Source organism: Somniosus microcephalus, chromosome 1 (assembly GCF_052327205.1).
Source record: "Somniosus microcephalus isolate GS21.2 chromosome 1, FLI_Smic_1.0, whole genome shotgun sequence".
NCBI classification, from domain to species: domain Eukaryota; kingdom Metazoa; phylum Chordata; class Chondrichthyes; order Squaliformes; family Somniosidae; genus Somniosus; species Somniosus microcephalus.
This window is the reverse complement of record NC_140987.1, coordinates 63,056,598-63,070,150: the sequence shown is the minus strand read 5'-3', so window position 1 is coordinate 63,070,150 and position 13,553 is coordinate 63,056,598. Positions and strand designations below refer to the sequence as shown.

At 42.2% G+C, this 13,553-nt stretch overlaps 1 protein-coding gene across 4 annotated transcripts in view; it reads right to left on the bottom strand.

Moving 5' to 3' along the window:
• LOC147124131 (KH homology domain-containing protein 4-like) overlaps positions 1 to 13,553 on the bottom strand; it is a 55,944-nt gene that overhangs the window by 31,651 nt on the left and 10,740 nt on the right. For all 4 annotated transcript variants that reach the window (XM_085982602.1, XM_085982608.1, XM_085982582.1 and 1 more), the window contains exons 5-9: positions 12,786 to 12,838; positions 11,051 to 11,205; positions 8,953 to 9,164; positions 7,329 to 7,389; positions 1,932 to 1,992 (exon numbers count right to left, since the gene is read on the bottom strand). In XM_085982602.1, the coding sequence (XP_085838728.1) occupies positions 1,932 to 1,992; positions 7,329 to 7,389; positions 8,953 to 9,164; positions 11,051 to 11,205; positions 12,786 to 12,838 (542 nt within the window). The remainder of the gene's footprint in view (positions 1 to 1,931; positions 1,993 to 7,328; positions 7,390 to 8,952; positions 9,165 to 11,050; positions 11,206 to 12,785; positions 12,839 to 13,553) is intronic.

The following is a 13,553-nucleotide window of genomic DNA, read 5'->3' as shown; positions in this document are numbered from 1 at the left end:
TTCAGATAAACAGCCTTTAATTTTAACTTTTTACCATTATTCCCTGCTTTCACCTTATTCACTGATGCACAATTACCATTAAACTTTCTGTCCCTTCTTGTCACACTGCTTATCTTTACCCAAATTGCTATACAGCTCCATTGCCTTAACTTTACTCTTTAGATTTCTTAATTTCCCTGCCCTGTCCCCGCCCCCACCTTATTTTTTTGGTTTAAAGCCCTATCTACAGCCTCAGTTATTCGATTTGCCAGGACACTGGTCCCAGCCCGGTTTAAATGGAGCCTGTCCCAACAGAACAGCTCCGTTTTTCCCCAGTACTGGTGCCAGTGCCCCATGAATCGAAACCCCTTCCTCCCACACCACCCTTTGAACCACGCATTTAACTCTCTGATCTGCTTGACCCTATGCCAATATGTGCATGAGGGAGAAAGGAATAGATGGTTATGCTGATAGGCTGAGATGAAATGGGGTGGGAGGAAGCTCACGTGGAGCATAAACACCGGCACATACCGGTTGTGCTGAATGACCTGTTTCTGTGTTGTAAAAGTCTATGTTAGTCTCCCTCGTAAATATCGAGGCAAAGTAATTATTTAATATTCTTGCCATTTCGCTGTCATTACCCGTGAGTTTATCGTGTATCACTTAGTGGCCCTATCTCTATTCTGACTTTTCTTCTGTTAATTATGTGTCTGTAGAATACTTTACTATTTCTTTTTTATATTCCTTGATAATTTAATTTTGTAGTTTCCCTTTGCCTTCCTAATTGTTGTTTTTACTTTCTTAATTTTTTCGTATTCCCTTTTGTCATCCTCTCCTTTGTTGTTTATGTACTTACTGTATGCCTTTTTCTTTAGTTTCAATTTTGCCCTTATTTCTTTATTCATCCATGGCGTGTCATTACTGGATAGTTTGTTCTTGTTTTTTAGTGGGATATATTTCTCCTGGACTCTACTGACCACCGTTTTAAATGTTTCCCACTGCTGTTCTATTTCTTGGTTTGTCAATAAATTTTTCCAGTTTATTTTCCCTAGTTCCATTCTCATCCCCTTAAAAATCAGCTTTTTCCCAATTTATTACTTTGGTCTTTGTCTTACTTATGACCTTCTCTATCTTAAATCCTATTATTTTGGGATTGCTATTGCCTAGATGGTCCCCATGCTTACTTGGTATACAACGGTAGTATAAGTAAAACATAGGCCCGGATTTTACAGGGCCTATGACCGTGTATGAAGTGCCCCGCAAGTTCCGGGTTTCTGCATGCGCTGCACATGCAGAAAAACCTACAACTTGCGATCTGTCAAGTTTCAGCTTGACAGATCATGCACATGCACAGGAAATGAATATTTGTTGGCGGAGAGTTGGGCTATTTGCCCAACGAATGCCCACAAAACTCTTACACCTGGTAAAAGCAGGTGTAGGGTCTTCTTTTACCAGCGTACAGGTGAAAATATATATTTAAATAATTTTTAAAAAATCATTTAAACATTCAAAAATCATTAAAATTAGTTTAGGCCATTTCTGGCCCCTTTAAAAAAAAAATATTTTTCAAAAAATAAGTATTTGTTTTAAATGCTTAATTAAATTGTATTTTTATTCATTTTAAAGATGTGATTTATTATTATTTAGGTTGTGTGAAAGTGTGTTTTTTATGTCATTTCTATTATGCTTATGGGGATTCTATACGTAAATGGAATCCCCATAAGCATAATGGGTATCTTGCGAACTGCATGCGCCCCTGGGATACGTGGGCCTTTTCACAGGCGTACGTCTGAAGGCCCAGGACGGCAAGAGTCGAAGATAAGGAGGCACCAGGTAGGTGCATACTTTACTTGCGGATCGGAGGCATTCCAATCAGTGGAAGCCTCCGACCGCAATTTCAGGTCCATTTTGTTTTAACATGTGTCAAAGTTCACACCACTCTAAAAGAATACCTGACGGTGGGCCCATTCCTGTTGTAATCTGGCTTTGGTATCTAGAATACTCTGCATATACCTTAAAAAAAGAAAAAGACAGTATTCACAAACGTGAGCATTACATAATTATTCTAGTTTGTAAATTAATATCTGGATCTAACATCAGAACATACATCTTATCCTCTGACATCACACGTTCATCATTGTTAATTGCAAACACCACCAGCTAGAGTATAACCTATTTACCAACATCTCTGTAAAATTCCCTGGGGGAGAAATTCAGTGGGCTGCGCCACCAGTTAGCGCCTAAAGAGGGCACTCAGTGGCTTTAGTGCCACTGGCCGCGCCTCCCGCGATATTTAGCTCGGGCGCTAATGGCGGCGTTAGCCTGTTGCGCTGCGACCGATGAAGTCATCGGTGTGCGCAGCGCCCCGCTACCGCCCCGATCGCGATATTTGGCAGCGACCGCCTCTGTAGCGCCGCTCGCTAATCGCGCCCGGTTCACGGGGCCTACCTGTGGCAGCAGTGGCGCAAATTAAGGTGGAGGTGCGGGGCGGCCGTTTTTTTCGGCGGCCACCTGCCAACACCTCCGTCCCCGGCCTCCTGTTCTCCCCCCGCGGCATTGCCGGCTGTTTTCCGAGAGCCCGGCACTTCTCCTCGGTGCCGGGCTCTTTTGCCGGCACTCGCGATCGCTCATCGCGCTGGTGCAGGCCCCCCCCCTTAAGAATGGGAGAAAGGCCTGCAGTACCGCAGCGCGCCGCAGCGTGTGGCGCTGCGGCACGTTGTGCTGCAATATTCAGTTTCAGCGCCCTAAGAGGGACGCGGAGCACCTCGAGCCTCGCCCCGTGTCCCTCTTGGGGCGCTCAAGCTGAATTTCCGGCGATCGCTGCTGCTCCGATCGCAGTGCAAAATCTGGCGCCCAGGCGAGCTTGGCGCCCCGTTTGAGGCTCCACCCAATTTCTCCCCCCCTATCTAGAGCGGCTTCATTAACTTCTTCTAGCTTAGTACAGTCAACCCAGTCACCCTATGGTCTTGGTCATAATTGAGGTGGTTTTTGTGTGCTTACAGGCAATCATATTTTATTGGAATGCCAATTGTTAATATGATTTTGTTTTATTGAATTACTAGAAAAGTCAATCAATATTATGGTAAACTGTTATTTAAAAGGGAATCAGATGCAACACAAACTGAAATTTTATTGATTGTTCCTCTCGTTTTTATGTAATTTTAAGTTTAATTTTTAACCACATTCAAAATGAATATTACACATTCATTAAGTCAATGTTCGCTCAGTGAAAAGATGAATTAACATTAAACAACAACATGCATTTATATAATGCCTTTAACATAGAAAAACATCACAAGGCACTTTACAGAGGTGCAAGTAAAAAAAGAGAAGCCAAAAAAAATGAAATATTAGAAGAGGTCTCTGATCTCTCTCTGACTGATCTCGCTATATCGGGCTGACGGGTGCGACTGCCTGTTCGTCAAGATTTTTGGAATGAACCGCCTGCACATACAAACTTAAGTCAAAGAAGTGGGTTTTAAGGAGGACCTTAAAGGAGAGGGAAGTAGAAAGATGAAGGGGGCAAAATTGGATCGTGGCCCCCTTGGGGCACTAACTTTGCCAGAGCGCTACTTTTAGCACCCCGCGCTCAAAATTCACTGGTAGCACACCAAGAGGGAGCGCTACGGGAAGCGCTCTGCCTCCCTCTTGGGGCGCTGCGAGTGAATATCGCAGTGTTACATGCCGTAGCGCCACGCTCTGCGGCACGTCGCGCCACGGTACTACAGGTCTTCCTCCCTTTATTAAAGGAGAGGGGCCTAGCATAGTGCGACCTGGGGCCCAGCTGGGCAACCAGGGATCGGAGTGCCGGCAAAAGAGCGGAGGGCGCAGCCGGCACCCCGCAGGGGGGCTTCAAAGGAGGCCGGGGACAGGTACTGGCAGGCGGCCAGCAACAGAAATGGCTGCTCGGCACCTCCCCTTTAATTTGCGCCATCCCGGCCGCAGGTAGGCCCCCTTGACCCTGTCGGACATAGCGTCCAGCGGCAAGTCTGGGGGTGCTGCTGAAGATCGCGGCCAGGGCACTGCGCACGGCGATGACGCCATCGCCGCCGCTAAGCTCCCACTGAATTTCACGAAAGGAGTTAGCGGCACCGCGCCCAGGTGCTAGTTGCTTTGCGCCCTGTTAATGCCCTTAGGGCACCAACAGGAGGCGCGAATCAACCGAATTTTCACCACGAAGAGTTTAGAGAAGGAATTCCAGAGCACAAGACCCAAATGGCCGATAGCATAGCTGCCAATGATGGGGGCAAGGTGTGCACAAGAGGTCATAGTCAGAGGGAGAGAGTTTGCGGGGGGGGGGAAAGAAAGAGATTTGTAGCACTGGAGAAGGTCAGAGATAGGAACAGAGGGGAAAAATTTAAATGCAAGGATGAGAATTTCAAATTTGAGACTTTGGGGGACCTGGAGCCAATGGATGTCCCACTGACTACACTGCAAAAAGTATTTAATTGGCTGTAAGGCGCTTTGTGACGTCCTGAGATCATGAAAGGCGCTATATATAAATGCAAAATCTTTTTTACATATTATTCTACATGCAAGATTGTAGAATACATCCCATTTATGATCAAATCCAACTTACAATAATTTAACATGTGTTGCACCATTCCCAGTCACTTCAATGTCATTTATAAAATCCCATTTAAAACTAATTTGGCCAATTTCAGTCAGGTATTATTGCTTCAAGCTTCTTTACAGTTTCTCCAACTTTCCTTAACTGATCAGACTCAGTTCATTACAATGGCCAGAGTCTGGCATTGCTAGCTTGTTCCACATCTTGGACATCAAAGCAAAATAGATGAATGATGAATGCTCCAAGGCCCGTTACTAGATCTCTCCCCAGCACCATCAGTATGAGTCCTGAAACTGGATTGTGCAAAGTACTCGGGAACAATTTGACTTGAGTGTAATTTTTTACCTCCAATCTTCTTTCTCACTTTACCCCGAAAGCAGTGACATACAAGGGAATAGCTCCACAGATAGCAGTAGCCTTCCAATAACTCACACGGTAGTCATTCTTAATTTGTGAGCTTCAACAGTGAGCTACAGGAAACTCTTTATTATCCGGCACCAACGGGACCGGCGTGGTGCCGGTTTATCAAAACGTCCGGATTACAGAGAGGTATAGTTTAAAAGGTACGAGAGCTCCGTACACAGCAACAAATCCAGGCTTCCCTGTTGCTTAGCAACATGTGCAGGAACTCCGGCCACAGACTAAGCGTCCCTGTTGCTTAGCAACAAGTGCACGAAACCCAGTTACACAGCCACAGATCCAGGAACTGCCACTAATATGAAGTAAAACTTACCTGAACCTACTCCTGGATTTTGCCGGTTAACAGAGATTTCCGGTTATTTAGGTGCCGGTTAAAAGAGAGTTTCCTGTATTTGATTGTGGGACCTTCACAGCCATGTCCAAAGGTGTTCTCATCCGTCATACATACACATAGCTACATTAAGGTTTACTGATTGCTATCGGAAGTGGAAAGCCAAATTGATTTACCTCTTCCTTAGCCCATGCGTGTTGAGGCCAACTCAACATTCCCGTTAAGATTGGCTGTCATATTTACTAAGGACTGAATGTGGAATCTACCTGCTCTGTATGGCTCTGTGCCCTTTTAGAAAGTACATTTATACACCAACCAATAGAAAGTAACACCTATGTCGGCACCACTGGAACGGAGTACTGAGGTCTGGATCTGACACAAGACAGTAGTAAAGCACACATACAGGAAACTTTGGTTTATCCAGAGGTTGTATGTCCGGAAACCTCGATCTACCGGCAGAAATCAGGAGCCGTTTTGTTAGGTTTTTTTCCTTCGAGGTTTTTTTTTTCTTCTCGTGGCTTTTTTTTCCAACAGTCAGGCTCTGGAAAGTCTCTCTGAAGCTGTTGCTAAGCTACAGAGACGCGTCCAAGGTATGGGCTGACTGTTTAGAAGCTGTTGCTAAGCAACAGTGTTTGTTGTCAGATACGGAGATGAAAACCTCCGTATGCTTCAACATTAACGCTGGTATGTCCGGCAGTTTTGATAGATCGGCAACAGCTCGGTCCCGTCGGTGCCAGATATCACAAAGTTTCCTGTATTTATCCAGACAATTCCTTGGCTTATCCTAAATGGCAATTTGTTACTTCAGTAAGGCTCATCACCCTACAAGGGAGTTCTTATGAGTGTAAGGAGTTAGGGCGCAGAGAGCATTGCACATTGCCACCTTGTGCTTCAATCAGAGGAAGGACAGTCTATTAAGAGGAGAGAAGGGCCACTAATACTTAGAAAGGTGCTTGAAACCAGGAGACATTTTATTTCTTTAAAAAAATCTTTTGAAAGATAAGTTGAGTAAATTCAAATGTGACAGGAATTTACATATGCGTGAGCTGCAATTATGAAGGAAGAACTATTGATTCTTACGAGAACCAAATCCTTGTGTGGAACAGGGATTCATTGAACCAAAGCTTCCAAGTGACGACACCGATACTCAAAATGCAAGTGGCATCACTTCCATGATTCGCCACCTTGGCCACTAGGCTTATCCTATTGACATGTGCACGATGTGAATGACGATTGTAAGTTACAAAACATCAAAGAGCAAAATAATTAAAAGCAAATGAGAAAAATAAGTGGATTAAAAAAAATTCTATTAATAAGGAAAGGATTTACATTTTATAACTATAATTTTATAAAGCTGACTTTCAGCCACTATGTATGGAAAACATTTATAAAAATGCTTTCTCCTCAGGACGTGGAAGTCCAGGCCCAGTTGCCCCGTGAAGGTGGTAGTGGTTTGATACTGCGGAGTGGTTTACTAGGCCACTTCAGAAGGCAGTGAAGAGTCAACCACATTGGTGTGAGACTGGACTCACATAGGCCAGACCAGGTAAGAACAGCACGTTTCCCTCTCTAAAGGACATTAGTGAACTGGTTGGGATTGTAGGATAATCTGTAAAATGCAGTGTCGATAGCTTTGTGGTCACCCTTTATTGATTCCAGATTTTTTTTTTTTTTATATAATCTGAATTCAAACTCATGTTCTCTGGATTATTAGTGCAGGCCTCTGGATTACCAACCCAGTAACATAACTATTAGGGGTACACTACTGTACCCTAAACAAAAATGGCACAGCCATATTGCCACTTGAAAGTATTGTAATATTTTAACTTACCAAGGTGATTACCAACCAATGGCATAAAATACAACCAACAACAAATTTACTGGAGAGGTTCTCAACTATTTTTCTTGCAATAAAACTAAACTTCAGCATATCTCAGTAAATCTGACTGTGGATTCCACTCCACCCTGCAGCACATGCATTTAACCATATACAAGGCTGACTACAGGATCTAACAAGATTCTACTCACCGTCTGAAGCAAGTTTTCACACAGTGTTTTTGCTGACGCCAAACCTTCTGGTTTAGGATGACTGTGAAAACAAAAAAATTATGGCTTTCTATGTAAAGAAAAACACATCAAGGACACCGAATATTAATTTTCCTCACGTTTGGGCTAACGGTTTCAATAGTGGCAACAGTCACCTACGGCACTATATAAGGAGAAGCACTGACATTTTATACATGTAATGGCTGTGGGCCAGGAGAGAAATATTTTGACATTTACATATTACACATCCTCATGATGCCACAAAGCACTTCACAGCTAATTAATTACTTCTGAAGTGTATTCAGTGCTGTTTTGCAGGCGAATGCAGGAGTCAATTTTACACACAAGATCCCATGAACAGTAATGAGATAAATGACCAGGTATTCCTTTTGGTGGCATGGAATGAGGGATGAATGTTGGCCAGGACACCGGGAGGACTCCCTGCTTTTATTTGAAAAGGTGCTGTGGGATCTTTTACATCCACCTGAACGGGGAAATGGAGCCTCGATTTAACTTCTCGCCCAAAAGACGGTAAATGCGTGTGAATAAACCGGTGTTTTCAGCCATTCATGCTAATTCCACTGTTCTCCCATCAGCTTTACAGCGGGAGGCATTGAGACATCCGCAGAATTTTACAGCCAACTATATTCTCCACAGTGACGTAAGTATTACTGGAAATAATGGGCTGGATATTCTGACCCCCACGGGTGCATACGAGGTGTGTACGCTCCCGTAGGAGCCTCGCAAGTGCTGGTTTCAGGCCCGCAAAGCGCATGCACTAAAACCCGGCACTTCCGATCCGTCAAGGATCCTCTTGACAGATCATCCGCCTGCCCGGGAAAAGGGCCTCCGCGGGCAGGGAGTTCCGCTTTCTGCACAACCTCCGCCCGCTGAAAACCTTGAAAAATCTTACGCCTGATAAAAGCAGGTGTAATTTACCAGCATAAAAGAGTTTTAAAAAATTTAAAATAAAAATTTTCCCCCACTCATTTATAATTTAAAAAAAAAACTTTTTAAAAAGGTAAATTTATTTTTAGCCCCGTAAGAATCTTTAATTATTTTTTTCAATAAATATTTTAAACAAATTACATTTTATGTAATTTTAATTAATTTTAAGTAAGTGATTTAAAAAAAATTATTTAATGTTTAACCGTGTTTTTAAATGTGATCCCCATTCATACTTTTGACAGGTCTATGCGGAGACCTGTCAAAAGTGTGCAGGGGGATTCCCTTCTTTGATCGGTTCCCCATGGCCCACATGATCCATGGGACGCTTGCAAACCACCAGCGCCCCTGGGATACCTGGGCCTCTGCGCGCGCGGACCAGGAGAGGCCCAGGATCGGAAGTTTCGGGACCTACGGAGCCAGCAGGTAAGTGCGTAGATTTTTCCCGATCGGGGGCATCCGCACGCAGGAAGCCCCCGATGAAAATCTGGCCCAATGTTCCTTCTACATTCTATAATATTTAAATCCTACAGTACCAGTAAAATTAAGCTGCAGTAGAATAATAGCAGTAATAAATTGCATTGCACCCTTCCTCAGAGGTTTGCTACGATTAGCCATTTTCTATTACATAATTTTTTTTATAGTAAAAAGTTAGACTTACGTGATATAAATATACATTGGTTCAAATGCCTCCCTTCCAGACGTTGGCTCAATGAACCCTGACCCTTTACCCCGGAGGTGAACTTTGGCTCCCGTTTCATTCTGAATATGGTGCAGAAAAGACCCTCCCGGGCCCTCCACTTTTTCTTTTGCATCGAAATTTGGAGGAGCATGCTCTAGACCCACAAAGATTTTGTCTTGAACAAAATGCATCTGTAAAGAGAAACAAAAATGCATTTCAGCATACAGTATTAAAGTGATCACAAAATACACTTGGCTCCCGCCATACTTTTTAATACATGTAGAAAGCATCAAGATGTAACTTGATTTTACTTAAGAACAAACTACTAAGCTGAAATCATCAAAACAGCCGTAATGTTTTACAGATAAAGTGTTCATGGTCTTTTTGGCAAAATCTTCAGGTTTATGATTTGATGAGGGTCTGTAAAAATTACAATGCAACACGTCAAATAAACTGTCCTCCAAAAAGCCAAGCAGCAGTCAATTGAACAGAGGGTTACCCAGAGAAATGTAGCGGTGATGAAGGGTGCCTCTTAAATCACCCCTCCCGTTAACCAATGCTAACAGCAGTCATGGAAAAGTTCACACTTCATTTTACTGTATTCTCCTAGTTGGGTTATATTGGAATTACACTAGCTTTCAAGATAAACAAATTAAGAGGGAAAAGTTAAAGCAATAAAGAAACAACTGTGCCAAAAGCATCAACAGATTTCTCTCTCCAGAGGTGCTGCCTGACCTGCTGAGTATTCCCAGCATTTTCCAATGTGAAATGAGTCTGAGCAGTCTCGACCAAGTTCCTAATGGGTAGACCCACAACACAAAACTGGCAAACTCCAGCAGATAGACCATTGCATGGCTAAATTGGGAAATGGAAAATTTCAATTTAACACACTATGAAGTGCTCTTTGGAGATTGGTGCTAAAGCACAGTGTTTCAGCAGGGCAGAGGGAGCTCTACTCTGCATCTGGCTGTGTTGAACCTGATCTGAGATTATTTGCTGCCCACTTGTATCCAAAGTGGAAGGTATTTCATTGCCCAACACTGATGGCCTTCACTTTTAGCACACTTTTAAAAAATCCATCAAAAAGAATGTAACTTCTGATTAAGAGCAGATTTATAATGCTCATTCAGTGTCAGTATAAAACAATTTCCATTTCACACAAATACCAAATTTGCCATGCATGTCCAGAGTTAAGACCTGAACTGACTTTGCAGCAAAACAGACCAAGATTCCTCTGAGAGGGAGCCTTAGATGTGGGACTGCAGTGTAAGTTCAGTGTAGTGTCAAACCTGGAAATGCTCAACAAGTATGTTGGATCTCCTGCACACTTTTACCTGAACTTAATTTAGATGTTTAGAGAGCAGAGATTCTCCCCTCCATGCTCTCTATTTAAATTTTTAACTGCAAGGATAGAGCTCTATGCTTGCATGCACGTCACTGGGTCAAAATCCTGGAACTCCCTACCCAACAGCACTGTGGGAGTACCTTCACCACACAGACTGCAGCGGCTCACCACCACCTTCTCAAGGGCAATTAGGGATGGGCAATAAATGCTGGCCCTGCCAGTGACGCCCACATCCCAGGAATAAATAAAAAAACACACACAGGTGCCAAGGTCTCTCCTGGACTGGATGATTAGCGCTCCAGACAGGCAGGAGCCAAGCTAAACAGATATGGCTGGAATCCTACAATATCCCATTTTAAAATCTCTATCAAAGCAGTCTTAACCATTCGTTCCGCAATGCAATTTGAACAAAAGTATAAACTGCTTAGCAAAAATGTTTAAATAAAGTAACTGACTTCTAAAACATCTTATTGTCTTTTGATAAATCTGACATTGGACTAATATTGCAGAATTATTATACTACCACATCTACATCAAAATAAAGCCATTTAAAGTAAATTACTACATTATAATTCTATCTATGCTTCGATCAAGTTCTGGTTTATCTGAGTCTATCGATACATGCTTTATTTACAAATGCTTCTGTACTATTAATGAATATAGCAAGTGCCATTTTAGAAAGCATGCCCACACCCCAATATTAATACCCTGTTTAGCCTAAACCATACATACCCCTGGCTGTAACTGGGGCAAAGAATTGTATGGAGAGTTGTGTGCAGTCATAGGACTGCTCCTTGCAGTAGATGTCACTACAGGTGGAAGTGGTTGTTTGATGGCTTCTTTTGCTAATGCTTCACCAATAATCTCTTTGATCCTGTTTACAGCCCCTGATGAAAAAAAACACCTGTACTTGATGCACATTGTTTTCTTGGAATGGAAGTAAAACACAGCAGAATAACAGCAAGAAAAAAAAAAATCTATAAATGCTTACAAAATGTCTTCCTAATATACCTGAAGTTACTGTACAATCTACTGTATTAATAGCACTAGTCTGTAAAAAAAAACGACTCTTAAACTAGACAGATGATCTGCTAAACTGATTATACCAGCACAGAAGTTGCAGCAGCAGGTTTGCAAGATAAAAACCTGCATGAAGGTGCAATCCCTGCAACAAATTTATAACGTAGGTATTTTTCTTTAATTGCAATGTGAACATTTTATACATTAACTTCAAAAATAGCAGTTTCTTGACCAAAACAAGTCTCTCTACTGTATGTGAAATCCTTGAACATCTGGAAAACAAAAGTGTTATTTCCCCAAGTAGACAAGTTCACATAATAAAAATTTCTACTGTGCTCCCTCCCCAAAGTTTGTCTCATAACTTTTGAGTAAAAATAATAAAGTACAGTACTCAGTTTTATAACAAAGCACTTATTCAAATGCCAGTTTGTTTTTTGTTACACATTAGTCCAAGACTTCATTCAAATCAAATGAAATAGAACTAATTCAAGATATTAAAGGTAGTTACAGTCCTTCAACAGCAGGTTTAACTAGTGAGTAGCTGAGCCAAAGACAGATTTGTTCCCTTTCTGTATTAAGTTAGCCAAGTTCATTCTGGGCTCAAGGGAGGGAAGGGGGCTGGTGTGGACACAAAAACTGGCCTTAGAGCCCCTGGCTTAGTGAGGTGAAAAAATCAGCCAAAAATGCTGCTCTCGAGCAGCATGCAGAGAATTAGGCTCAGCCTTAATGGCCTCATGGAAATAGCCCACTGACGCTCAGGCTCATCTATAAATAATGATAATTTGGGCAACATACAGGGTGGTGACCGGCCCCATGGAACCATACCCCCACAATGACTTGACACCTTCACAAGAGGAGAGAAAAATTAGAGAGGGGGAAAAAAGCAGTTACAAATCAACTTATAGTCTATATTAATGAAGATCAACAGAAACAAACCTGTTTATTATAAACAAAAGATAGTCTATTATTTCTGTTACAGGAAACTTTGTGCTATCCGGAGGTTGAATGTCCGGCAACTTCGCTCTAACGGCAGAAATCAGCAGCCGTTTTGGTTCGGTTTTTTTTCTTCTCCCAGCATTCTTTTCACAGGCAGGCTCTGGAAAGCGTCTTTGTAGCTTAGCAACAGCTTCAGAGATGCTTCCAAGCAACGGGCCGAGTGCTGACAAGCTGTTGCTAAGCAACAGTCTTTGTTGTCAGATACGGAGATGAAAAGCTCCGATCTGATAACATTGACGCTGGTCTATCCGGAAGTTTTGAGGCAACGGCAGTAGCTCGGTCCCGTGGGTGCCGGATAGCACAAAGTTTCCTGTACATAGCATTCAATGCTCTGTAGCTTTAACAATTACGACAGAGTACGTAGACTGTAACTATCACCCAGGTAACACAAAAATGACTAAATTTTAATCAGAGTGAAAATTAGACACGTAGCAATTTCAACAAGTCTTACTGTCCACACTCTTCTGCGTCTGTGCCTGTATGCAAAGGTAGAGGGGTCGATCCCTAAAGAAAGATAAATTATTGACTTAAAGCGCCTTAACTTCAGTGTTACTAATGCATTACAACGGTACCAAATATAAAACAGACTTCATTCTTTAAAATAGGAGTCACAAAATGTACTTCTAGTTACCTGTATTAGTAAATTATCTACTAGTAGTAACTAATGAGTTAGACAAAGAAAACTGTCTTGTAAATAAAAGAAAGACTTGCATTTATATAGCGCCTTTCACCACCTCAGGGTGTCACAAAGCGCTTTGCAGCCAATTAAGTACTTTTGAAGCATAGTCGCTGTTGTAATGTAGGAAACACAGCAGCCAATCTGCACATAGCAAGGTCCCAAAAACAGCAATGTGATAATGACCAGGTAATCTATTTGAGTGGTGTGGGCTGAGGGATAAATACTGACTCGGACATTATCCTAGTTGAGCCAACAATTATCAAATTTCACCCAATGTGTTTCCAAATAAAAATATTTTAGAATTACTTGCATTTATATAGCACCATTCACAACCTCAGAACATCTCAAAGCACTTTACAGCCAATGAAATACTTTTGAAGTGTATTCGCTGTTGTAATGTAGGAAACGCAGCAGCCAATTTGCGCACAGCAAAGTCCCACAAACAACAAAAAGATAATAACCCGATAATCTGTTTTAGTGATTTTGGTTGAGGGATAAATATTGGTCAGGTCTCCGGGGAAAACTCGCCTGCTCTTCTTT